The sequence below is a fragment of the Ambystoma mexicanum genome, chromosome 1q (genome assembly GCF_040938575.1).
Source record: "Ambystoma mexicanum isolate Mex_15411 chromosome 1q, UKY_AmexF1_1, whole genome shotgun sequence".
NCBI classification, from domain to species: domain Eukaryota; kingdom Metazoa; phylum Chordata; class Amphibia; order Caudata; family Ambystomatidae; genus Ambystoma; species Ambystoma mexicanum.
This window is the reverse complement of record NC_090922.1, coordinates 194,318,593-194,344,681: the sequence shown is the minus strand read 5'-3', so window position 1 is coordinate 194,344,681 and position 26,089 is coordinate 194,318,593. Positions and strand designations below refer to the sequence as shown.

General features: G+C 43.0%; 1 protein-coding gene across 2 annotated transcripts in view; it reads right to left on the bottom strand.

Moving 5' to 3' along the window:
* The window catches only part of TSEN34 (tRNA splicing endonuclease subunit 34), a 229,371-nt gene that overhangs the window by 32,567 nt on the left and 170,715 nt on the right, over window positions 1–26,089 (bottom strand). For both annotated transcript variants that reach the window (XM_069637307.1, XM_069637317.1), the window contains exon 4: window positions 13,229–13,510. In XM_069637307.1, the coding sequence (XP_069493408.1) occupies window positions 13,229–13,510 (282 nt within the window). The remainder of the gene's footprint in view (window positions 1–13,228; window positions 13,511–26,089) is intronic.

The following is a 26,089-nucleotide window of genomic DNA, read 5'->3' as shown; positions in this document are numbered from 1 at the left end:
CCCAACATGGTGGCGTATTAGCAACCGGTGACTGTAATCGTTTTACGCCTTCCATGAAGGCTTTGATAACTAGAACGTTCAAAGAGGAGACCTTGTCTGAGATGTTGTGCAAGCTGGCAGTGCTGCCAAATGACATTTAATGAATTAAAGACTAGTCCTGAATCTAGTAGATGCAGGAAATGAAGCCGAATATGCGATAGTGACCAGTCAATAGAACTGAGCTCCAGTTTTCTATACCACACGATAAACCTTTAGCAGTGTCACAACCTCAGAGAGTGTGACCCGCCCAGTTTGTTGATGTAAATGGTTAGGAAGAATTTTCATTTTAGTGCTACATTCCTCCAACCTTAGAGACCACAGCTCTTTTGCTGGACTTGGGACTTTTTAATTTTAACTCCTGAGTGAGTGGGACCTTTTTCTCACGCTCATGTGGTTTTACCCGATTTGGATTTTTGAGTTTCACTGTTTTTGGAGTCTGACAAACTCCATAGGCATCTGCTTTCTGTATGGTGAAACAAAGCACTTTCAGTGCAGTCACTGATAAATCCTTTAGATTTCTCATAAGGCACATTTTCTTGTAGTCAACTGAAATTGACTTTACTTGCCTTTTCCCTTTGTAGGTCCAGCACACACCATTTTATGTGGAGTGCTGTGGGGTTACTTAGTAGCCCCTTATCCTACTTTCTGATGTAACATTTTTATGTTACCCTCACTACTGTAAATGGCTGGTGGCAGTGGTTTACTTTTTCCTACCACTGTGCGTTTCTACCGCAGGCTGAACCCTCAGCTGCAGTACAGCAACCATGGGTGAGCATTTCGTCAAAAAGGCCACAGCCTTCTTTTTTCATCATTTTTGGGGGTTTTACCCTGTGCGTTGAGACAGATTTGAGCCCTTTGCTTGCCCGCCCCTGGCTCCAGTGTGTCTGGAAGGACAGGATGTTAGGGGGGTCCGGAAACTCCCCTGCCCTTTGTCTCGAGGAATGACTGAATGCAACTAGATCCAATTGGCTAGCTGGCTGTGATTTAAGGACAGCCACCCTGCTGTGTGAGTGACAGCCTAGGCTGTGCATGATTGGAAGAAACCTGCTTAAAAGACGAGGGTTTTGGGACTACAGGCAGAGTCGACCACTGGGAGAAACACTCGAAGCTTGCTGCAACCTCCTGGACCTTTGAATTGCCCGGTGAAGCCCTGCTGCTGTGCTGACTTTTTTACCTTGACAGAGAAGCTCCGGATGGAACGACTTCTCCCCTTAGGTTAGTGGGACCAACTAACCCTGAGACGAACACCAATGGACCACCATCCCTGACTTGATGTGCCTTTCCGTTGCTTCGAAAGCTCAATGCCAGGGGTAGAGTGTCCGTAGTAGAGTGCAATGTCTGCTACTGAACAAATCCGTATAGAAGCTCCAGGATACTCCTAAGGACCATCCAAAAGCAGCAACTGCAGATCCAGAGTCCCCTCACCAGATTGCATGACCGAGGGAGCAAAGAGTTCAACCGGTGTCCTAGATCCGCAACAATGCTGTTTGCTAAGCGCTGAAACCGCGATGTCCCGCTGAACCAAAAAGAGCCCATGGCTGCCAATGACCTCCCAAGTACTGCAGCAGGAGACTTCCAGACGTCCTCCCTGTTGTCCCCACGACTGAGGCTCAGGAACAAGGGTCTGCACCGCTGTAGCAAGACAGAATCCAGCTGGACCACTCTTCTTCAAACCAGAGGTTTTAGGTTTGGGTACTTACCTTATTGCCTTTTAGGAATTTGCTTTGTCTTTCCTTTTACAGTTGATTTCAACGGTCTACTCACAGGCTTAACAGCTTGTGGCCCTACAAGTGATTTTTCAAAAATAAACTCTAAATATGTGCAAGGTTTGGTATCCAGGCATTGTTTAGAATATATAGTTTCGAATGCCAAAGTTTCGAAAAAAAAGTGCATCGAAACAATGCATTTTTTTGTAGGTAAAGTTTTTTTTTACTATACTGGGTTTTGAGGGGTAAAGAAAACGGGGGTTGGGAGGACCCCCTCTCCCATTAAATATTTCTTTATAAAAAATGCATTTTTTCAATGCATTTTTCCCCGAAACTTTGGCATTCGATGCAATCACCAAGAACCAGGCTTTGATATAAGAAGTAATTCAGATCCATAGACTGTGTCCACCAAATGGCTTTGGCTGCTCTGGCTTCCTGAAGACTTTGATACTGTTTGTCCCTCATAGGTGGTAGCTTGTTGTAAACTGTTACTGCTGGGAAAGGCTTATCTAGATTTCATTGGAAGACTTAGTTGTCCTCACATGTATTGAGAAACTTTCTAACCTTTTACCTTCCCTAACCCTTCCTTTCTGTAACCTCAGAATCTTCAAAGTTTACTAGTGTGATATATAAATGCCATCACTGTCCTTGTGATTGAAGTCACCTCAGGGTGTAGGAATTGTGTAAGAAGCATATCCAAAGATTATCCACTTACTGGTTTTGATTCTGAAAAGTAATTTTAAAGTATGTTTACATTGTTACAACAAATTGCCTTTTTAAAGAATGCTCATTTAAAAATGGATTTATTTAATTAACTATTTTTAATTGAAACCTTGAGTGTAAGGCTTACTTGTAGTTTTACGGATTTCATTTGTACAGCTCTACAGCTCACATTTACCCCTCTTGAGATAGGCCTGGTTGCTCAGTCACAATACCAGCCTGTGTAGTACAGACCTATACCAAAAGGTGGGTTACCTAATACTAAGCAGATAAGTGTTGTGTAGTCTCACACAGTGTGAGACCTGAATGCAAATAGAAATGATGCGTTTGATGTGAGGGAGTAAGAGAGGTGGGGTGGCGGGGTGGGCACAATGCGTGAATGTAAGAGGATGAACAGTTTGAGGGTGCCAGAATATATAGAGCAATCAGCAATCTCTCCATCCCTCTAGCAAAGAGGAGAGCGTAGTAGGAGATTGAATCAGCCAGGTGGGTTTGGGTGGGGCACTGGGGGTTAGTCCATGTATAGATTTAAAGATTATTAGCAGGACTTGTTAAGTTCAGTTATACATAGAAAGCAGGAGGTTGGGAGAGGTGGGTGATGACCAGGGGAAGATTATAAAGAATGCAAGTGACAAACTTTATATTTTCTCAAGGGGGCAAATAAGTACAGGTGGACCAAGGGGAGGCTCAAACAGGAATCAAAATGACTAAGTACCAGAGTGGAGATAATGCTCCACTGTCGTGGTAGGTCAGAAGAGGGCAGATTATCCAGATGTTGAACAGGATCATCCTCAAAATCGGCTGCAGTAATTTGGACGAAGTTGTGCAGTAGCACCTTCGGGCATTCTTATGCGCAGAACGGGATTTCCATAATAAATAATCATGGACCTAAATAACCGGACAAACTCAAAGAATATGGCAAAATACTAATTTATTATCAGCTCGATAAAGTAGGGAAACCTGGCGAACAACTAATTGTAGTCCATGCACTCTCAATACATTTTAGTTCTGTAAAATGGTTTATATTTCAGTGTACGTCAACTATGACGTCATCCTACGTGGCAAATAAAATCTATCGGATAGAGGGATTGATTAGGGGAACATCTCTACTTATAGTTTCTATAAAAGTGTAAGTAACCTAATTGGCTGCTGCTCATCTGACAGGCATACCTTGAACTCTCCAACTGCGTATAACACAGATTATAGCAGCATAATTGCTGCGATTGGACCCTGAAACATTGTCTGCTCATCAATGCATCACTCGCTAACTAGACGATCACCGTGAGAACAAGATCCTCACTCACCGCCCCGCTGGGCACGGAAGCTACTTTGAGTATTACAATTAAAACAGATTAACACCGGATCCAGCACCAATGTACAACCAGATTCCAACCCCAAGATCGGGACTGCAAGACCTCTGTCGCTTTGGAACCCCATACACAGGCAGCAGGAAATATAGCTACAAAAAGAAAATAACCCTGAATTACCAAAAACAATGTTTGTGTTCTAGCACAGAGATCCACAGTTCCGTGAAGCTCCAACCCCTTAACCTTACTTGTCCAATTAGTCTACCATCTCTCATTAGCCAAGCTTTCAGCCAAGTCATCTTGTTTGTACTTGACCTTGCTGAATGTTTTTGGAACATTTAAGGGAGTATAGTTACATCACCATCTTCAGTTAGAGCCCAACGAACAAGGCCTGGTTTTCGAGTCTTGAATCACGTGTGAGGAGACCACGATTTTGTCAATTTCGCCTTTCTATTAGTGCCATTTGATTCAATTATCTTGGTTGCCATTACCCTCCTCGGCCTCTGGAGACATGGTTGCTCAGTCTAACATATACTTTCTGCACCTTTAATTGTTCAATACTTGGTATCCACAAATGTTCGCTCATTTGCTTAATCTAAGAGAAATATGTCCGGCGTACATTGCTTATCCTTTTGACTCCCTTCATACTCTGCAATTGCTTCTTGTTGTGGGATCCTTGATCTCAGGCTAACGGCTATTCTTTGTTCATGCACACATTTGTATTTCCAGCATCGGTGAGCTCTGGTCTCTCTCCTTCAAGCGTTTTGCTTCCTTTTATTCAGAGCCGACACCCATCTTTTCAACATGGCTGTTTTACCCATGTTATATTTTTTACTGCAGCAAGCTTCTATATGGCTCATCTACCTTGCGATATATATATTTACTACTCGTCTGGTTACTTATCTTTGTATGCATTTTTCTTCTCACTCATATACATGTTTACTTGCTTCTTCAGTTACCTTTTCATCCAAAATTGTTTCAGTGTGTCATTGTGTCTTCTCCCTATGACATAACTGTACACCCGTTAGATTGCCTTTACAGCTCTTTGATATGCAGTGGTGTCTGCTGATCTCCCGCTACCGCTTCAGTTCTTGAATACATTTGGTACGGTTGTCCGAGCGCATAACGTCTCTCATATAATCGATCTGATATTGGGATGATACTTGGCGTCACACACACAGTGCTCTTCTGCTACTATTGCAGTATGACGGAGGTGAGGGGGTGGGTTACATCAATGACATACATGTCTGTTTCTCTACAAAGTGTTGAAGTTTCAGATCCCTTCTAAGGGAACCCCAATGTTGGAAGCATTAGGGAAGGAGGTTGGGGATGGGCTGGATATAGGTGAGGGCGGTAGGTTGGGGTATTTTGGATCAGAAGATATACAAATACAGCCTCAGGCGGTGAGCATAAGAAAGCGTACATACAGCAGCGGAGAGCCTTATGGAGAGGTGGCTGTCAGCTTTGATGTGGTAGGGCAACACAAAGGGGGACATGAGCTTACCGAGGAAGGAGATGAAGCGGGTGAAGAGTATTGGGCCAAGGACAGAGCTTTGGATACATCCACCGGGAAAGGGGTAGGATCAGAGGTTTCCATGTTCCAGGAGATGAGAAGTGATGATGAGAAAGGAAGGTGGCAATCCAGGTAGGTGCAGTGTCCTGGATTCCAAGGTTAAAAACGGTTGAAACGAAGGGGGTGGTCAAATGAGTCAAAGGCTGCCTAGAGGTCAAGAAGGATGAGGCTAGATGAGAGCATGAGGCAATTTGCAGAGTTGGAGACATGGGTCACGGCCATTTTTGTGGAGTGAGTGCTGCAGACCCCAGATGGGGGAGGTTCACAGTTTGTCCAAATAACTGGTCATTTTCACAACTACTTTCATCCATTTAAATAATAATATCGAAGATTCTAAAGATGAACTATATGCAGAGAATTTTCCTCCCTGCCCCCTACTCCAAGTCCCTTTTGTTTTCTGGCACTCCTTTGACCAAGACTTCCCCTTATACAACCCCAGTGAGGATTAATACATCTTAAGTGGTCACTTTCCAGTTTCACTTCTGCTTCCGTAGCAGACTTGTTGTATGATAGTTCATCTAGTAGGAGGTGCAAACAATTAAGTGGTAGGTAACGAGCTTCGCTCCAGCATTCACATTGTTCCACCTCCAATCTTCTGTGACATGTGCCCTTGCTGGTTACATCCTTGGTGGACCACTACCTGTATTGTATGATTTGGCCTTGCTTCCATTCCTCAGCTTGATGGACAAATCCCCAACACAGACCTGTGTTGTCCACAAACATAACATTTTATTATTCCTTCCTCCCTCAGTTTCATAAATCTAATTGTCTCCTAAATCACCAGCTTTACCTTACAAGTTATTCTGCCCAACTTGGTCAGAGGGAAAAAAACGATCAGACAGATTAAGTCTTAGAATTATCAATGCTCTGATACAACAGAAGTTTAAAGATCATCATCACAGGAATCTGAATATTTGGCCTGATTTGGAGGCTCAGGGTAGCTCAAGGTTGCTGCACTTGTTGAGCCTGTTGAGATACTGAAACAAGATAGTAATCTGGGTTTCTGCCCACTCCTAGGACAGGCTCAATGCTTTCATCACCACTTTGCATCTTGTTATGAGGTCCCTTGATTCTTGCTAATATGGCGATTTAAGAGGCCAGGTACCACCCCAAGTCAGTGGATTTTGGGCCCAGGGAGCAATACGCAGATCATCTCCATTTCATCTTACACTATTCCCCGCCACCTGGCCATCGATAGGCACATTGCCTCACCAAACAACAGTCACAAGGGTAGGAAGGTTGTGGCAGATAGATGGAGGAGGAATAAGACTGGCACAGGAGGGTTACTGTCAGAGGCGAAGGGAAGGGCATCCCGAGAGAAACTGAATTTGAAGGAGCCAGAGACTAGAGTCTGAATGTGGGAACTTCTAGCTCCATCTTCAACTCAAGCTGTTGCTACAGCTACTTGAGATGATTAAGCAGCAAATCAAGGAGTTAAGAGGTGGATCCAGGACTGTACTAATGGATGGTACCTGGTGGTATTCAATAATGACTAAGGGTCCCAGGAAAGCCTGTATCTAGTTTGGTTACAAAGATTTGCAGTTATCCTTACCACCCTCATGGTGAGCGGCTTTGCTACCAGAATACTAAGGCTTTTTCATGTGCTATTCATTTTGACTTTTTGTTGACATTATTTGTCTTAAGATAAAGACAGTAAACCTTATCGTCAGTGTCTAATAATGTATGAGTCCCAAGTGGTCCCCTATACGCTCTTACCACCTCATTACTGGCTGTCCTTTCTCCTTTAATTAGTCCCATATATTCTGGTGTTGCTACAAAAGCTTTTACTTTTTAGCTAATTCCGGGTAGTCCTTGTTGACCTTTTCTTTGTGATAGGGTAACCCTAATTTCTGAAGAGACAAGTAAACTCGTTATTTAATCCACCAGGCCCCATGATGCTTCTCTTGTATGCTCCTGTATAACAACTTGCAGAGAAGCCCACATGGTAACTTGCACGGTTGCCCATTTCTTGGGGTTCAGCCTGCCGCTTTCCAACTAATGCTGTGCATTCTACTCCTGCATTCTACTCCTTGAAGTGGTTTAATGAGTTTAGGGAAACCTTCAGTTGGATGTCAAACCGCCAGGCTTTTTGCCTCACCTTATAATTATGGCGTGGTCTGTGTGCTCTCACTGCCATCCACAGAAACTTTCATTGTACAAAAACTTTCCAGAGACCACTACGTTTTTAGTTTGGGCAGTTAGGTGTCGCTTGAGACACCTTTTATGGACTAAACTATTGCATTCAAATACTGAATCATGTGTACATAGGGAAAAGGGATTATGAAAAGGGTTACACAAGAATGATATTTAAGGACAGACACAGGTGTTTGGTTATTGATCTGTCCCATTCCCTGCCCCTAGCCATGCTAATCCCTATGGCTAATCCCACCCATTCCTGCCCATCAAGAAATTCTTTGTGCTCCGAGTTCTTCCATGGTGGCAGTCATGTTGGATAAAGCTCACGCATGTACAATGCACGGTAATTACTGTGCAGCCGGTTACATAGTTATTTCCAGTATTTTATATAATAATGAACATCTCATAAAAGAAGAACTTTGCTGTGTAAAAAATATGCGTCCCGAAATGAAGCAGAAAATTGTATTTGTATTAAATGTGCTTTATGTATTTACCTTTTCATAAAATTCTTTGCACTAAAAGGGGAAAATCATTTTAAAAAAAATAGCCACACGTGAACTTGAAGTCTTGTTTTGTGGTAGCTCACAGCATTAGCAATGGATACCATTATGCAAGTATGCTTAGGCCCTATTTTGCAGCTGCAGTGTGAGCTGAGCAGAGTCAGCCGGAAGCGCCTGCACCGTGTAAACGGGGAGAGAACTAGGTGTCATGTCTCCCCCACTGCTCCCCCGCCATTCTGTTCCCCGGCGTTTGGGAATGGCGCTTACCGCCTACCAGCCCTGTGAGGAGTCTCGGAATCATATCTGATGCGCAACCTTAAACAACCTTGTCCTGGTATTGAGTTTGCAAAATGCATTCTAATATTTGGGCACAACTAAATGCTATGGCAATTACGCCCATGCCCTTTACTGGAGTGACGAGAGACTTACACAAGACGGAAAGAATCGGAGGCGGGAGTAAATCTAGGAACATGATGCAGTGCCTCTACACTTGTGATGTCACTCTTCATCAACACTCCTGGTTTTTGTTGATTTCCGGGTGAAGAAGGCACTGCTGTCACCAACTCTGTGGGCTCGTATGCCCCAATTTATAACACTGAAGAAAAACGGTGGCAACTTTGTCTATTTGCGTTACCTTTCCCTCTTCGCAGGAGATAAGCGCCAGCAGGGAATAGGTTGCAGCACTCCACTCGCTGCCCAATGATCTCATGTCTGTGTTCCATCACTCCTGACATTCTTTCCATCCTCACTGGCTCCCACTGGCTCACTGGCTCCCAGTTAAAGAAAGAATTAACTTCAAAGTACTCTCCCTCACACACAAATGTATCAATCATACCGCTCCCTCCTACCTAGCAGAAACCATCACCAGGAAATCCTCCCTTCGTCCTATAAGAACCCCCCATGACAACCAACTCCGAGTCCCCACCATAAGAAGAGCTAAAGCTGGAGGCATTGGCTTCCCACACATAGCACCTAAGCTCTGGAACAACCTCCCTAACTCTCTTAGAGCGGAACCTTCACTGCTTTCCTTTCGGAAATCCCTCAAAACCCTGCTCTTCACATAATCACCTCCTACCCTCCCCTCCGACATGAATGACAGATTTTTAAACGCCATGATGTCTGCACTGCTAAGTTTGTAACTAAAACATGTTACTGTAAATCTAATGCCTTGTAAACGTATATTTCTAAAACATATACCGTAACTCAAAATGCCTGTAAACTTTAACAACCTTCCTTCTGTAACCAGCCAATTGCTTATATGTAACAGCGCCACGATGCCCACGGGCTGAGCGTGCGCTTTAAAAATATGAATAAATAAATAAATCCTAGTCTTGGATGCTCGCCTTTTCAAGCAAACACCTAGAAACAAGCCCTGGATTGCGGGTAGAGGCAGCTTACACATTGTTCCATAAGCACTGTTCTCCCGATTGATTTCACCTGACTGCCATACATATTGTGGATCTTAGTAATGGCAGCATGAATGCAAGGTTCCCAGGAGCGCCTGGAATCGAAACGTTGAGGGGATTGGAGCGCCTGGAAGCGAAACGGCGAGGGACCCGTCTCAGCACAGCCTGGTGCACGAGGAGAGAAGGAGCGGTATCCGTGAGACCAGGAGCGCCTGGGACCATAGTACAGAAGGATCAGGTACAGAAGCGCTTCAATCCGGGAAGTAAAATGTGACTTATTTCACTTTCTCGGCTGATCCAGGAGCAAACTTAAAAGAGCGGAACCAGAACACACCCGTTTCCTCTTTCAAGTGTTAGGTGTTGCAGGGTTTGTGCTCGTGGCAAAAACTGATGTTGCAACGGGCGTGGAGGCTTCGGGGCGGAAAGTCAATGAGCTGTGATTCACATGGCATTCATGTCTGCGCTTCGCCCATGGGCTGGCCTGTGGACAACTGTGCATGGCAACCATTGTAGTTAATAGAAGAGGAGGTCTCCACATTGCCTGCAATCATGACATGTTATGGGGAAAACAGTAAACAGGCTGTGTCTTGCAATTTTTAGTTTGGGTTTTTAGATTTATTGTCCCACTGACAATGGCCTGTGCTGAGTGGAAGGACAGGTAGCAGACACGGTTAGGTTTGATGTCAGCAAGTTGGACCTGAATGGGAAGTCCCAGCAAGAAGTCATCAACTTTATTGATTTAGTCAGCCTAATGCAGCAGTCCCATAAAGATGCTCATCAATTAAATGCTGATTTTGTCGTGTTTTGACACCAGTTTTATGATGTACAAATGATGGCAGGCTTTCAGAACTTACTTTTGCAGGCAATACACAGTGAAATTATGAGCCACTAGATTCGTAAGCGCTCTTTGCGTCCTTCACTGAAGTCCTGTTAACAACAAACATTGGCAAAGCCAACAGTTCTGTATTGTATATAAGCGTTAGGCATGTGAAAGGTATTAGAGGCCCAGAAGCTCGCACCATTTTGCACCTACCACCATCAATGGTCAATTTATACCCCTACAGCTGTGCCTAGCAAATGCCTTCCCGAATCCATCCCCAAGTTGGTACTTCTTCTCTCTTTCGCTCATCCATGCTGTCCTTCTGGTTTGCTCATATTCCAGTGTATAAAAAAAAATATATAGCATTGGGAAATAGGCCTTTATTTCAACAGAGACCCCCGTCATCTCAGCCCGGGTGCCCTCAAAAAAAGGGATGTGTGTGGTTGCAGGATCCGGTGAACAGTCCAACTTTGATATAATTAGTGCTGCTTGCGAAACCTGTAAACTCAACTATTGCATTGGAGTACAGATAAAAAGAAAAACGTATGAGTAGGAACACAGAGTTTGCACAGGCAGACACAAAAGTCCAAACTGTTGGCATTGCCAATGCGTGTTTAATGCTATTTATGGTTTGGGGGAAAACACCTACTCCTGCAGTTCTACATAACCAGTTATGTGTCCCCTATACCAACTCTCGCAATCCTGCTTTCCACACTACTTTACATTATTCTCTCCAGATTTAAGCAAACTATCTTTTTTAAAGCAATATCTTTTTTTGAGTTCATCAGGTAGACTAGACGCGTACCCACCATAGAAGAATACAGTGCACGCATCTGGTCGTAGATGCCATGGGCCAGGAGCAACGTCATCTCCACAGACGGTCTTCCTCACAAAGGACAAATGCTGGTGCAACACACAACTCACATTTTGTTGTATCTTTATGGGAGAGCGGGAATTTGCAAACCTTCAGTTTCCAAATTCAGTGCCACTAGAGTCCATATTTGACTACTTCCATTACATGTCCCGACTGGACTGATCCACCCATGTAACATGTTTCACAGACCGCTTTGGTTTCATAATATATAGATTCCATTGTCTGCACTGGAGCCATATTTATCCAGCCCCAACTGGTTGAGATTGCCCCTCTGACCGCCTCATTTGTTTCTGGTTAAAGCTCACACATACATCAATATCTGCTCTTTTTTCCACACTTACTGTTGCATTGTTCACCACAATTCATCTGCCTCTCTCCGTTCATCAGAGCCATTTCTAAGTGTTTTATCAACCCCCACACTTTTTCGGGGAAAAATCTTTTCCAATAAGGGTATGATGCAGCAGATGACTTCATGACAAAGTTATTCTCCATGCTTTCAATGTGGTTAATGGGCACTCTTCACAGGGCATGGATCTTCAAATCACCCAAGCCCACCACCAAATGTGAACCCATCAATTCACACTGAGCAGTGGTCCAATGTGAATCCAATTCCAGAGGGAATTCATTGGGGAAACCGAAACCTACCCTTCAAATTGAGACAGTCGTTGGAAAAAGGAAGGGCGCATCGTACTCTGATAAAAAACAGTTCCATGATCGAGGCCTGGATAGACTTTTTCCATGTTATATGTGAAGCCATGTCGCAAACTCAATGTACCATTGTGCAGCACCTCAGAGTCATCTTGGACTCCACACTCTCCTTCTCTCCTCATATCTCTGACGTCTCTAAGAAGTCACACTACCAGCTGCACCTCCTCACAGGTATTCTTCCTTTCCTCTCCTTCCCCCAGAAGCTCACTGTCTCCAGAGCTCTGGTTCTCTCTAGGCTGGACTATTGCAACAGCCTCATTCGAAATCTGTCTGCTTCTACTCAACGCCCGCTGCAACTTATTCAGAAAAGGACTGCAAGACTTGTCCTTGGCCTCAAGCCCAGGGATTGTATCTCTCCAGGACTGAAATCTCTGCACTGGCTCCCAGTGGCTGCAAGGATTAAGTACATAACGCTCTGCATCGTCCACAAGGCCTTCTTGGGCCTGGGGCCTCAATACCTTCAACTCTCTCTTCCTAAGTATCTTCCTTCTCAAGCTCTTCGCTCATCCGCCTCCAACTCCCTCAGGGTCAGTCGCTTCTCCAAGCAACAAGTTAGTGGTAGATCTCTTTCTTCGGCTGGTGCCTCCCTCTGGAACAGCCTCCCTTAAAGTTGAGAACCATCACCGGAAGCTCAAAACCTTTCCCTTTGCCTCTGCCTTTTCTCTTCCTCTACTCTGCTGACCTCCTGGCTGTAAATGGAACTGCACTGGCTAGCTGGACACCCTCTGATCTTGGGCCTAGGTCCCTCCACTGCCAGCGTCACACCTGCACTGCTCACCTTATTGTTTATATCTGTTCCCATGTACTGCACTGTCCCTGCCCCCTTCCCACGCACATGCACGATCTGAATGACACCTGGCCTAGTAGGATCGTTGTCCGTCCTCCCGTTGTTCCCATCCATTGCCTCGTCGCGCCTTGAAACCCTTGTGTATGGGCATGTTATAAATGCTTTATATCAGCAAAATGTGTTTATGCACTGTAGGTTCCGATTGCTCATCCAGCAGCTAGCTACGTATTCCGAAAAAACGGCTATGCATATTCAGAGGAAATGTCAAAAGAACAAAGTATATGTATATTTGTTATAGGAATAAATTAGTCTATTTTTATCAAATGATAAAATATTTTATGTAGCACAGATATACAGTAGCAGGGTTTTATTAATGAAACCCCTTCCAAATCATGTTTGTGCCAGTTTTAGGATTTTTAATATTTTGAAATAAAATCTAAACACCACCACACAGGAGTGGAATTTTTAGTATTCCATCAATCGTCTTATAATGCTCAGTGAAGTCTACTACAAAGCAAGTAAAAATGTCACTCAAATTCTATCACTTGGAACCTAGGCTGTGTAAGAAGACCTTAAGCCTGCAAGAATGCTTTAAAACTCCTTTGCATATTAATCAAATGAAGAAGCGGAATGTGTGTGGTGCCCAACATACCTGGGTAGACAAGGAAATCTCCTCCGAACTTGCTGCCGCTGGTGAGGAAGTAACCCATTTCCCATAAGTCTTTGAACACCAGGTAGCGCACCTCGTGGCCTTTCTGCCCAGCATACGGCCAGTTCTGCGATGGCTGGTGCCAGTCAACCTCCAACTCCTGATCAAGAGGCCAACGGGCCGTTGGGAGCTGCACCATCATGGCCTGACGTGGAAAGTTAAAGGTCTTCTCCAAGTTCTCAAGCTCTTCGAGGTGACCTTGCGGTGGTGAGCCAAGAGGTCCCTCTGCAAAAGGTGAAAAAACGCATTGATCAATTGCTAGGAATAAAACAAAAAATGACTCTGAAAATGGAACCACCATCGCCCATGCTAGATGTCGAAAAGGGACAATGCCCCCCTTCTTCGTTTTGGGCAGCCATTTCAAGTTTATAGGCATTTTTAAAAGGACAAACATTTGTCCCTTAAAAATATTGGTGCCCCGTGAAAAGAGCCACGTAAAGCTAATAACGTACACTACCTCCTTGGGTGGCGGACATGGCCGGTAACTGCCCAGAGCAGTCATTGCATTCGGCTAACCTGGCTAGGGCTGGTGGGCTATTGGGCCATTATCAGACCGGTCCGACACTCATGGATGTAGGAATAACTATAATGTATTTAACCATCTATCTTCATAGGATAAACATTGCCACATGGGAAGATGTGCAGTGTACAAACAATGGCTCGAAGGAACAAACTGTGGATCCTGTGGAACCGTAGTGTGCATTCTACAGTCCAGTCGCTTTCTTTACATTTGCCCTGATAATAGGAGCCTTTTGTGCCACGCAGAAGACAGTCTGCACATATGGCATTGTATACCAAAACAAGAATGCAGATCTGCCCATTACATTTCTTCTCATGCCAGTGCACCCTAGTCCGAATCCTCAACAACTTTAGCTTTTAATACCATTGCTCCACCTAAACTAGTATAGGCTTTAATTTACTTTTCAATCAATACAGCCCCAACCCGGCAGAGTAAACCATGCAGACAAAGCTACCAATAAAAAGATTTTTAAAACTAAAAAGGACTTCTCATTCTTACCTTGCCAACAAAAAGTAAACGGCTTCTGATAACACTTACTCTTTCTACCTGAAGAAAACCTTAAACGCCTAGAAGGAGAATATCATAATGAAGTATTGTGTGATCGGAAGAGTAGTAGTTTCTTTTGTAATAGCCTACTAATAAGAAGTCTATCAGAACAACAAAATCAATGTTGCCTTCTTATGGAAGTATGGATATCATGCTTTTATATAGTAGAAGTTCAGGGTTTGAAATTGCTGGGAGCTATCTAGCTCCAGATCCTAGCCATGGGAACCTGGTTAGCTTGATACCAAAAGCTACTTTGGATTCCCGAGACAAAATGCTGCCATGTAAACATACCTATGTGACATTAACGTTCTGTAGTTGGGAATGTCTATAAAGACACATTAGTGGCATTTAGAAGTGATTCAAAGCATCACGAATTGTGTATAATGGACACAAAGTTAAAGTTTGCATCTCACATAAAAGTTACATTTGCAGCACGCTATGTACTAGCTCCGGGTTCTCTAGGGGTCGCTGCCTACTAGCTACACCCAATACCCAGGACTTAGTTTTAATTCTTGCTCACAAAATCTGAATTTCAGCCCCCATGTAAGTTAGTACAAGCATCTAACTGCAGTTAGCCAGAATTAACTCAAATCAAAAGGAAGTATGGCACGTGTGTGGCTGTGTCCACGTTTATTGTATTTCTATAGCTATTTCTATTCCCTCAGGCAAATGGCCGCACAAATGAGACAAATGGCACAAACAAGTAAAACAAAGACAACAAACCAGTATCAAACCAGTATCAAACCATTGTAATTGGTTATTTATAAACGCGCTTAATACCCAGAGGTTTCTAAGCGTGGACCCGGGGATCGAAGCTGTGTTATTCTGCAACGTCTTGCTTCCAAGGCAAGCACGTTGCCCCCGAGCTATCCTGCCGGCCAGGAAAAAAAAAGAACGCTAATGAGCTTATGGTTTTATGGTCCTTTAGGAACACGTGCATATTTAATGGATGGGATCACACCAGAGTAATTCTGAATCCAAAAAACAGAACCAACTCAGGAAGATTGCAAAGCACTGTTTTATTAACAATTATCTAAAACAGGTAGGTTACAACTAACATCAAAGGACGTACACTCAGTCTCTCAACGATCTCCACAAAAAACATACTTTTTATACCAATAATGTGTCAGAGTGACGTCATACTATGTAGCAATAATGAAAAACCTTGTCGAGGGTTGGGATTGGTTAGAGGAAACATCCAAGTATACTTTTCTATAGGAGCTAGGATTGTTATTGGCTACCCATCATGTCATTTTGGAAACATTAGATACACAGTTTCTCATTGGTCTTCAAACTATAAAGGTCCTTCATTATATGGAGTAATATAATTGGCTGGCACGTTTGTGCCATGTCTGGAACATTCGGTTCACTTAGCAGAACGTCAGCCAAGACCCATGTGCAGGGAGGTAGGTCATGAAGTGACTTCACCACCCCATTAGCCCAACATCTCTCATTGCCCATGCCTTCTGCCATGAAATTGTCTTTGTACTTGGCCCTGCAGAATATCCTCGTCTTTGGGAATGCACGGGAGTGAGGGCACTCGCTATTGTGTCTGGGACTTCATGTTCAAGCTCTATTTCCATCCTTGGCTCACTGATTGGAGAACACGATATGGTAAATTTTGCAGATTTTAAATGTTCCAAATGAATTAAAGTTTGGCATCCTTTGTGTTCTACCTTGTTATCCTAATGCAAAAAGGTTCATCCTCTGCATACTAGTTCTTTTTTGGAACAGATAGCTGACCTTGCTTCTTGAATCTTGACTCTAGGTCACGCAGCCTCGCCCTTCAGCTTCACAAGCCGATCCTTCTTACTGCAACACAGTTTTCTATTTCAGCTTCATAGGTTCTGGCCTACTAAATTCCTGATACTAATGTCCTGTTTCCATACAATGGCAGCTTTGCCTGATTCTATTCACTACTCAAAGCCAGCTTCTATGATGATTTAATCTATCTTGCGTTTCAGCAACTGTACATTTATTTGAATGGTTGTTTTTCTGCAGCACTTCATGCACGTGTAATCTTCCTTTTCTATATTGAGAAACTAACTTGATTCTTTTCTTCATCATTAGTTTCTTCAAGATCTATACATCATCTTTAGCCAGCATCTCAAGACGTCATGCACACTTCTTACAACGTCATTAATTGGTTAGCTTCTTTTCATACTCCTTCAGGTTTTTCCACCTGCAGCCTATCATCACGATGAGGGTACATTTGGTAGGGTTGTCTCAATGGGTATCTTCTTTCAAACACTTGCTGTATTGGTATTAGAGCGGGTGTTGGGCACGGCATGATTTCATGTCTCCAATACAAGGGAGGTAGCGGGGCAGGATCTCCTGCAGAGGCACACAGCTGCTTCTCTACACTACAGTAAAAACATGATAAAAAGTAAGCCAGATTAAGTACATACTGAAACAAAAAACAAGATAAAAGGACGAGTCGGATAAAACCACAAACAGTTTCAGAAAACAAATAAAATGAAGTAATTTTCTTTTTTTTTTAAAAAAGCACTTTCTTAAAAGCTTGCAGGGATGTCTCAAGTCTCAGTGTAACTGGCAATTTGTTCCATATAAAAGGTGCGAAAGAAATCAGCTCTCGCCAATTTAGTCAATAGAATTTCAAGATATTTACCATTGGATGATCACAATAGACGGGGCAAAATTGTCTTTTGTGAATTCTATTGATCAAAACAGGTGGGGCAAACAAGCATTTGTGTGATGGCAAGCATGCAAAATGTAAGCTGTTCTTGCACCTGCAGCCAGGGAAGAGCCCTCCGAGCTGTCGTTCAATATTGGAAACAATACGAAAAGCATTATTCAGCCACACCCTCTCCTATGGAAGCTGCATGCTTCTGCATGGACTCCCATTCAAAAAATGAATAAAAATGTGCATAACAGAGCAATCCACAGCCAAGGAGAGAAATTCATACAAATGAAATTCACCTACAAGCCAACTAGAAATCTTGGATCCAGCAACTACATCCGCTAATAAGAACCTACACCATACACAAGGAAAAAAAACTTATGAACTATGAAGGACCATCTAAAATTCGGAAAACTTCACAAAACCTGGCTCTTCAGCTCCGACCAGGATGAAAACGACTGAACAACATCCACAGACCATAAGCAAACACACACAACAGAAAAGGAGTGGAGAGTAGGCCAGACTAGAGTGGACGGCAGGGGAGAAGAGAGGCATATGACTGGGAAGCGTAGTTCGAGACCTGAAGTGTACCCATCCTGATAGAGGGCCAAAGGTGGAAACAGACTAGCGAGATGTGTTCCACTTATTGGACCACCAAGGGTGTGAAACTTGTCACACAAAGGAATAGGGCTGGATCCAGAAACCAAGCAACCCATGTGCCGACCATGGGGCACAGTGAACACACTACCCCTGGAGGAACCTGTGGGGGCGGTAATTGCTACACTCTAGAATGATCGACAGTGAAAGGGATATGATCACATTTAGTTAGAACAGTGGGGTAGGAAATGTACTGCCACGAATAAACCACACTAAAAACTCACTGTTCTGCATACACTTCTCAAACTCTGAGCCTAAACGCAGCCATACCTCTATAGCACCACAAACCGCACATACTTCACAACAATGAAACAAACCACACACAATCCCGCCCAACACCACATGGAGGCCACCAACCGGAAATCACACCTATGCTCCGTGAACGGTGTATACCAAATGAATCTGCCAATAGCACATCACAGCTCTCTTGCGCTTTTTCCAGCCCCACCCTACTAACCACACCCCCCAGCCCTCCTTGAATTACAGATCCGCCTGAGCGCCAAAGAGACCACGCAGGTGGCAACAGTGTGCTCTAGGACAACCTTTAACATAACATACAATTATGGACCATGACACACAGAATACACCATACGATGAGGGGAATGTACAAACGGTGGAGTGGATCCGTGATTATCCCCAATCACTAGTCGTGGTTATTGAACACATTTCTGACATTCGCTATGCCTACTGGTAATCATAAACAACAGTATTTGACTTCATCAAGGCAACATATTTCCCCAATATGGATTAGGCAACAAAAGTCATACATTAACTGGTCTACAAGAAACGTATCATTAGGATCACAGTTCTGCGTGGAACAGTGCATTGCCAGGCCATTGGAATCAATGCTAAACTCTAGCAAGCCACCATTGTAATCAGATTCTGCTCCATCAACCTTGGCTAACCTCAATTATATCCAGGCTCAGTACCAGGACTTCACCCACAATAGGGATGCATACCGCCCCTCCCCACTGTATCCAGATTGTTCTATAGCTTCGATGCCTGGTGCCACAGTACCCTTACGCAAGATGTACCTCTTGTTGGAACCCAAGAAAAGAGTACTACATGAATCTCTCTCCAACATACAACATGGCTTGATTGCTGAATCTAAGTCACCAGGTGGGTCTCCATCTCCTTCGTACCCAAGGGTACAGCGGAATTGCATCCCTGCCTAGAATCTTGCTGCTTGAATCAGGTGTCTATAAAGGACAAATATACCCTACTGTTGATCCCTGGACATTCTGGACGCCGTGCGTCATTCCACCATCTACACATTAAATCTATCTGTGGTATACAATTTGACCAAAAAAAAGGCAGAATACTAGTGGAAGATGGCCTTTTGGACACCATATGGCCATTTCGAATATTGTGCAATGCAGTTTGGACTGAGCAGTGCACCAGCTCAATTTCAATTGTTTATGGACAACATATTCACGATCTGTTGCATCATTACAAAGCTGTGTACTTTGAAGACCCCCGATATATTCTAGGTACAAAGGCCCATGTCAAGGAAGTGTGGTCTTGTGTAATGGAACAAACTATTGCTTAAAGGAATGGTGCGGTCAGAAATATTATTGTCCATATGGTCTGGCTATGTGTTTTTAACCATAAGTCGATCGATCGTACAAACCTTTCCTAAGCACTTTACCGGAGTTTTCGTCTTTTGAACACAAGCGAAATCAGGCAGCAGGGTGTGGCCATCTTGTGATAATCTTATCACTTGCCGCATCGCCCTGGGTGAACTGCCTTTGCAGCACTAAATCATATCCCCCCCGCCCCTGAGCCTGACATCACCAAATCATCAATATTCTCCGACTCCCTCTGTGACATTACTGGGCAGCGTAGCCAAACGCGCCCAGTCACCCACGCGACTTGACGCAGAACCCGGAAAACAACACACCGTCTCACAACACAGCGTGTCACAATTCAGAATATGAAACTGTACTTTAAAAGGAAACAGCAAGACTATACAATTGGTAAAGTGCATTTATTTCACATTAAATGTTTCAAGAACATTCAGCGTCTGACGTATTCAATCAAAATGGAACTTTTTTTCCTGGCTCTCGATCCGCAAATGTTTATCGTGAGTCACGCGCTGTTCTTTTTTGGTACACAGGGTGTTTGTTTTTGGTAAATGAAGCACTTTGGTCGCACAGTGACTTGCAAGGCTGGTGCATCAACTTGGCACTAGACCACCGTAAAGGTTGGCATGTTGCTCCTAATCGCTGGTATGGCGTAAGGGCATATTGGCCCTTGTCGATCGTCCCAAAAAAAAAGAAAAAAAGAGTCAAATCCAGTGATTGACATGTAGCTGCAGCTGGCGGTTGAAGAATCCATTGGTTGGGGTCTGGCATAGCTGACAATCGCAGAATGGCAGGATGTACCCGTTTGCAAAACATAAAAATAGAAATGGTCTCAGAAGCCGATCTTTATTACAATTAATCATTTTATTTATTAGTGCAGAGGTGACACAATGTGAACCGAGAGAATACAACGTGGAATATCAACTCCGCTATTTGCTTCCGAGGATAGTGCAATGGAGTATGTTCAGCTCTAAACGTAATGCATAAACTGAGGCAACAATTCGAGGTGCATACACAATGTAATGATTTATTAGCTTTGAACCAGGGGGAAATGAGTGGTGGTCTACATGCATGTCGATGCTGGACTGCCCATGTGCCTGGTAGAAAGACCAGCACACAAAGGTTGTACTAGCACTTCATTGCAATATGCCACACAGACCGAACAAGTACACAATATGCCACACAGACCAAACAAGTACAATGTAACCCAGCAATAACGGTCAGCTATTCCTATTTGGACTACTTCTGGTATAAAATCTTCTAAAGAGAAACTTACATTATAACACTAACACGATAAATGAAGGTCCCACAGTAGCTCGACTAAACTGTGAAATGTGAAAGCAGCGTTACATTGTATGTCAATCGTAATAATTGTACTATTTCTTTTTTTAAAAAAGGACCAAGAGGATATGTTTCAAAAGAAAAATTGCATACTTTTTGGACACTTTATAAAAACATTTTTGGCAAAAATAAAAACAGATGGTAATCATTTGTACCAGGATTTGAACTGTTCAACAAGCTCTGCTTTGGGTGGACATGGCACGTTGGCAATGTTTTGTGGCAATGTATGTGTGCTCTGAACAGATTTGCGTGCAATTCCATGAGTATGCATCTCTACGACATTAATAATAAGATATTTAACAAAATCGAATTCCATTTCCTCATATACTGGTTTGACCACCTATTTTTTGCTTCTTTTCGTAAAGGCCATAGAGTAGCAAAGCATCCCTAAGTTTCCTGCAGTCCTAGATTGTTCACGGCCTACATTCTCGTTATAGGACATAACTAGCGGTATTAGCGCATATTTCATGCCTCCGATGCCGAAATGCAATCTCTTTGGCCTTTACTTTAGGCACATATTTGGGACACCTCCAAATCTCCTGTGTGACAGAATTCTGTGAGTCCCTTCAGATCTCTTTATAGAGTTTTATCAAACAATCGTCTCAAGGGCTTTGTGTGGAGGTGAAGATGGAATCAACCACTTCTTCTTCCGTGCCTGCTCTGGGGACAAAGGGATGTTCACATTGGTGGAAATGTTGGTTTTCTGTCCAGTGGTGAACGTTGGAACAGTGGTGCATTAGTGACTGCCATTTTTCCAGTAGAAATTCCACAGACCCATCACATGTTTTGGAGCTCTGCCAAAGATGGTTGCTGCAAGACTGGGACGACTGCGAAATACTTTCCAAACCTTTTTTTTCCCCTGCAGCCGATATTTTTTTGATTGATTGATTTGGCAACATGCCATATATCAAATTGATGTTTAATATTTGGAAACTACTCTCTCATTGTCTTGGCTATTGAAAGGTGTCTATCCGTGTCCAGTGATTTTATAAAACCAAGTTTCTCCATGGCTACTGAGGATTTATATTCAGGCACCTGCACAACCACCAAACTTACAATTTTCTTACTTTCCATGTCCTGGAAGTGGTATGTGCAGTACTTCGCAGAAAATCCGGGGCTGTCACACTATCCATCGTCGGCTAGCCTGAACCGTTTGTCAGAGAATGTACTTTGAATAGACAATTGTTCAATGTTCCAACCTTCACTAATTGCAGGGAATAGATAATCACGTTGGTATTTGTAGTACTGCGTTTTAGAAATGAAATGGAGTCCCACAAACTGAAAAAAACTGGATAACTTCCTGAAACTAGAGCCACTGAAAAGTAAGGCTGCTGCACACAGTAGATTGCTAGCTGGCAGTTTCCCTAGCATCGGTTGAGCAGACCATGAAAATGTTTTATGTAACTTTTGACAGGTGGCATGTATTTTGAGGTTACTGCATTGTGTTAGACGAGTCACATTCACCAATGGCTTCCCACATACTTCCCCTCTCACTGAATGTACAGATTCCATCCATCAAGCTGCTGTCGAATACTATGTATTTGGCCTCTTTTATTAGACTGTCATCCTGCATAACTGTTGTTTCGGACTGAACCGTTGTGGACATATCAGCCAAACTGGACATACTATAGCTGATATCTTTGTCTAGTTCGTCGGTCAATAGTGTTGATGCTTCAGTCTCTGTCATTTCAACATCTGTTACTTGACCATGGATAGGAGAAAACATCAATGTCGACTGCTTTTTGGGTGGCATTTTTTTGCTGGGTGTCGATTGTGTCAAGTGCTCTGCAGTAATGTAGAACTATCTTCTATGCATTCAGTTTCATCTTCATCTGGCGAAGCAGTCGCATTGTAGCAATGGTCTAAAAACACTTCTCTGGATTTGCCGGTCACATTAAATTCATCTTCTGGCTATTGGACAAAGGCATCTCGAGTCTGAACACGCTGCACCTCAATTAATAGTTCCTCCATGGTGAAAACAGTTTGGCAAGCAGTATCTCTCATTTGTGTCGCTGTCTGTGTCTGCATAGTCCGTACTCCATCGGGCAACTACAGGACAGATAGGAAAAAGGATGTTCAGTGTAAATCCAACATACAGTATCGTACAATTTATATTAGTTATATTAACAAAAAAAACATAATGAAGGCCTCAGCACAAAACAATTGCTAAAAATATAAACTGTATATAACCAACCTTATATTTCTTTCTTTTCTTTGAAACCTTCTTTACTCCAACATCACCATCAGCTGGTGCACCGACTCGGATCCGCTTGCCTCCCGTTCAATATACAGATCTTGTATACATCCCTAGAAAAGAGTATCCATTATAAGTGATTTGTATTACACATAAAATTAGACCGACTTTCTTTCATTAGAGGGTACTGTCAGTACGCATACCTCTGGCTCCAGATCAACAATAAGGTCTGGCTCCGGATGAACTACAAGGGATGATGTAATTGTAGAGGACGCTCCAGCAACTCCCTGAAACACAGTACTCGCATTAGTATGGATTAAAATATTGGAAACTGAACACACACTTTGGGACGACGACAAAGGTACATATCAAAAGCAAACCACGAGTGAAACAATTACACGATATGTAAATATGATCAGATTATCTCGTTCGATGTAACTGTCAGTACCCATACATCTGGACCAACTACAAGGGATGTTGTAATTTTACTGGACGCTTCAGCATCTCCCTGAAACACAGTACTTGCATTAATAAGGATGAAAATATTGGAAATTGAACACACACTTTGGAAAGACGACAAAGGTACATATAAATAGCAAACCACAAATGAACCATTGTGTAAAAGAATTACACGATATCTAAATATGATCAGATTATCTCATTCGATGGAACCGTCAGTACCCATACCTCTGGCTCCGGAACAACTACAAGGGATGTTGTAATTGTAGTGGACGCTTCAGCATCTCCCTGAAACATAGTACTTGCATTAATAAGGATGAAAATGTGGGAAATTGAACACACACTTTGGAAAGACGACAAAGGTACATGTCAATAGCAAACAACAAATGAAACATTCAGTAAAAGAATTACACAATACGTAAATGATTACATTATCTCAAATTCCATGCATAAAACAAGTCTGGAACAGAATAGCTAAGTAAGATTACCTGATACGCGCTCGAAGTGGTTGATGACTCCAGGCAAGACATGGCTGTTGAATCTTGTTGCTTCATATTCGGTGGATAGTCATGGAGTTGTAAAGGAAAGTATTATTTGATTTGGAAATGCTAATATTAAAAAAATGGCATTTAAGGAGACTGAATACGGGAAAACTATGCTTATGTAAATGCATAATATAGCATAGTTATCTGTGCCCATAAATCAATTTTCAATGAGGGTTCTAAAAACAAGGACTGATGTTTAGCAAAATGGTCATTATTTAAAAAGCTATACAATCATATAAATATCGAAAGTATTATAAGTGACATTTACACCTAAAATACACATCAATCCATTTGCTTACCTGCACACTACAGCAAGGCCTAAAGCTAAATCCGGAAGCGTGACTCACCTATGGCGGCATGTGTACGAATAAAGTCGGAATAGCGTTTGGGAGCAATTTTCGAGTCGTTCTCAGTTGATGATTCTTTGTGTACAAGGATGTGTTGAACATATTCGGGGTAAAGTGTAGGCTGCAGATGCAGCATCGATCACCCCTCTTGTCCTCCAAGACTTTTTTTACTCTACTTTCAAGCTCTGCCAGTGGATATCCGCAATATCTGACCCATTCTCTTATTCGATCTACAGTCTTAGGGAATACATGCATTGTAGTGCCTTCAGATTTGTCATGGGTCTTCGAAGGGCAACCGAAAATTGAATATGCAGGAATTGTTGTAAATTCTGGAAAATAAAGGTCAACATTATTTGAAATTTATTTTGCATAAAAACGTGAGAAAGAAGGAATTAGACCATACATTGTTCAATGCAAGCTTTCTTTTGGGCACCACAGCAAAACCAGTGCAGCGTGGGCGGCTGTATTATAGGATATCTTTGACAACAATTCATTGATGTGACGAAAATCAGAACATGTTACTCGTCCCTTGAATGTACTATCGTGCATGAAAAGGAAACATGCTTATATTATAGACACGGTAAGCGAAGGATGCAATTCGATGCCAATAGACACTGATGAAAATTGATATATTGATAACATAACAAATGAAACTCAAGTCAATAGCAATGAGACCAATGAACATAGCACTACTGAGTATGTTACTTCGAAATGGATAGAAATTTACAAATAAAGGAGATATGATTAGGATACATGCCCTTACCTTGACCAACAGTTAGATTCAGCAAGCAGAGTGGTCAGTGGCAGGAGAACAGGGAGATGTTCACAGGTAGCACACTGACGAGTTGACTCAAAGCAGTCACAGAAGTTCACAGATAGCACGACGACAAGCAGATTAGCATCGGTCACCGGGGTTCTCAGCTAGCACGTTCGCGAGTTGACTTGCAGTGCTCAAAGATGTTCATGATAAATATCAAGCGATTTATAAAGAGTTACAAAAAGGGGTGCGTTTGTGAATGAATGATGTGTATATGTCATGGTATTATGTGGATTGCAGGGGCGCAGCCTGCTTCAAGGGGAGCCTGCCTAGAGCACAGGGTCTGAGGAGGCTATGTACACAATGGCCATTGCATGAAAAATAGCTTTGAAGTGTACATGGTCTTTGGCACCTTGGCCGTTCGCGCCCCTGACAGCACCCCTTGGCAGTGCACATCCACTGGTGCGAACTGCCTTTGATAGTGGAGGGGGGGTGGATGGACCTGGGGCGTGCAGACAAGGCACCGGAACTCTGCTGAATGGAGACACACTTGATTCACTTAAAAACTGAAACAACCATTGATAAAAAATATGTTGTGTTTTATTTTGTTTCTTATTTTGATGGCACAAAACTACTACACATTGTAAAGGATCAACACAGCGAGGGAAAATCCCGTGTACTGACCGCTGTCACTGGGGAAAGTTTCTCTAATGGCACCAACGACACAGGTATTACTCGTTGAATGCGGTGTCCAAGCCTCCCATGAAGCCACTGTGTAAAAGAAAGATAGGCCATCAGCCGGTACCACCTGTGAAAGAGAAAGATACAAACTGTTTTTAAATGACCAAGATAAGTGTATTAAACCTTAGTTGTCAATGACAATTCTTGTATCCAATGGCATTTTTCCCAGAACAAATGCTAACTAGACACTGCACAATATTGAACGACTTTTATATGACTATTACTAGAGAATTGCAAGACTAAATTGATAGGACAATGATATATGGAAGTTACGAGAATATAGGAGACAACCATGAAATAGTAGTGGCCTAACTGACATACATACTTACTTACTTGTTACTTTGATTACGAGGGCGAACTGTTGCGCGAAGTTCGTGCATAAGCACGATCAAAATCCTCAACACTGACCGTGTGAGGCAGGCTGCCCTGAAGTCTGGCAGCTCGGTAACGCATTGCGGCCGTGGCTCGCCTTG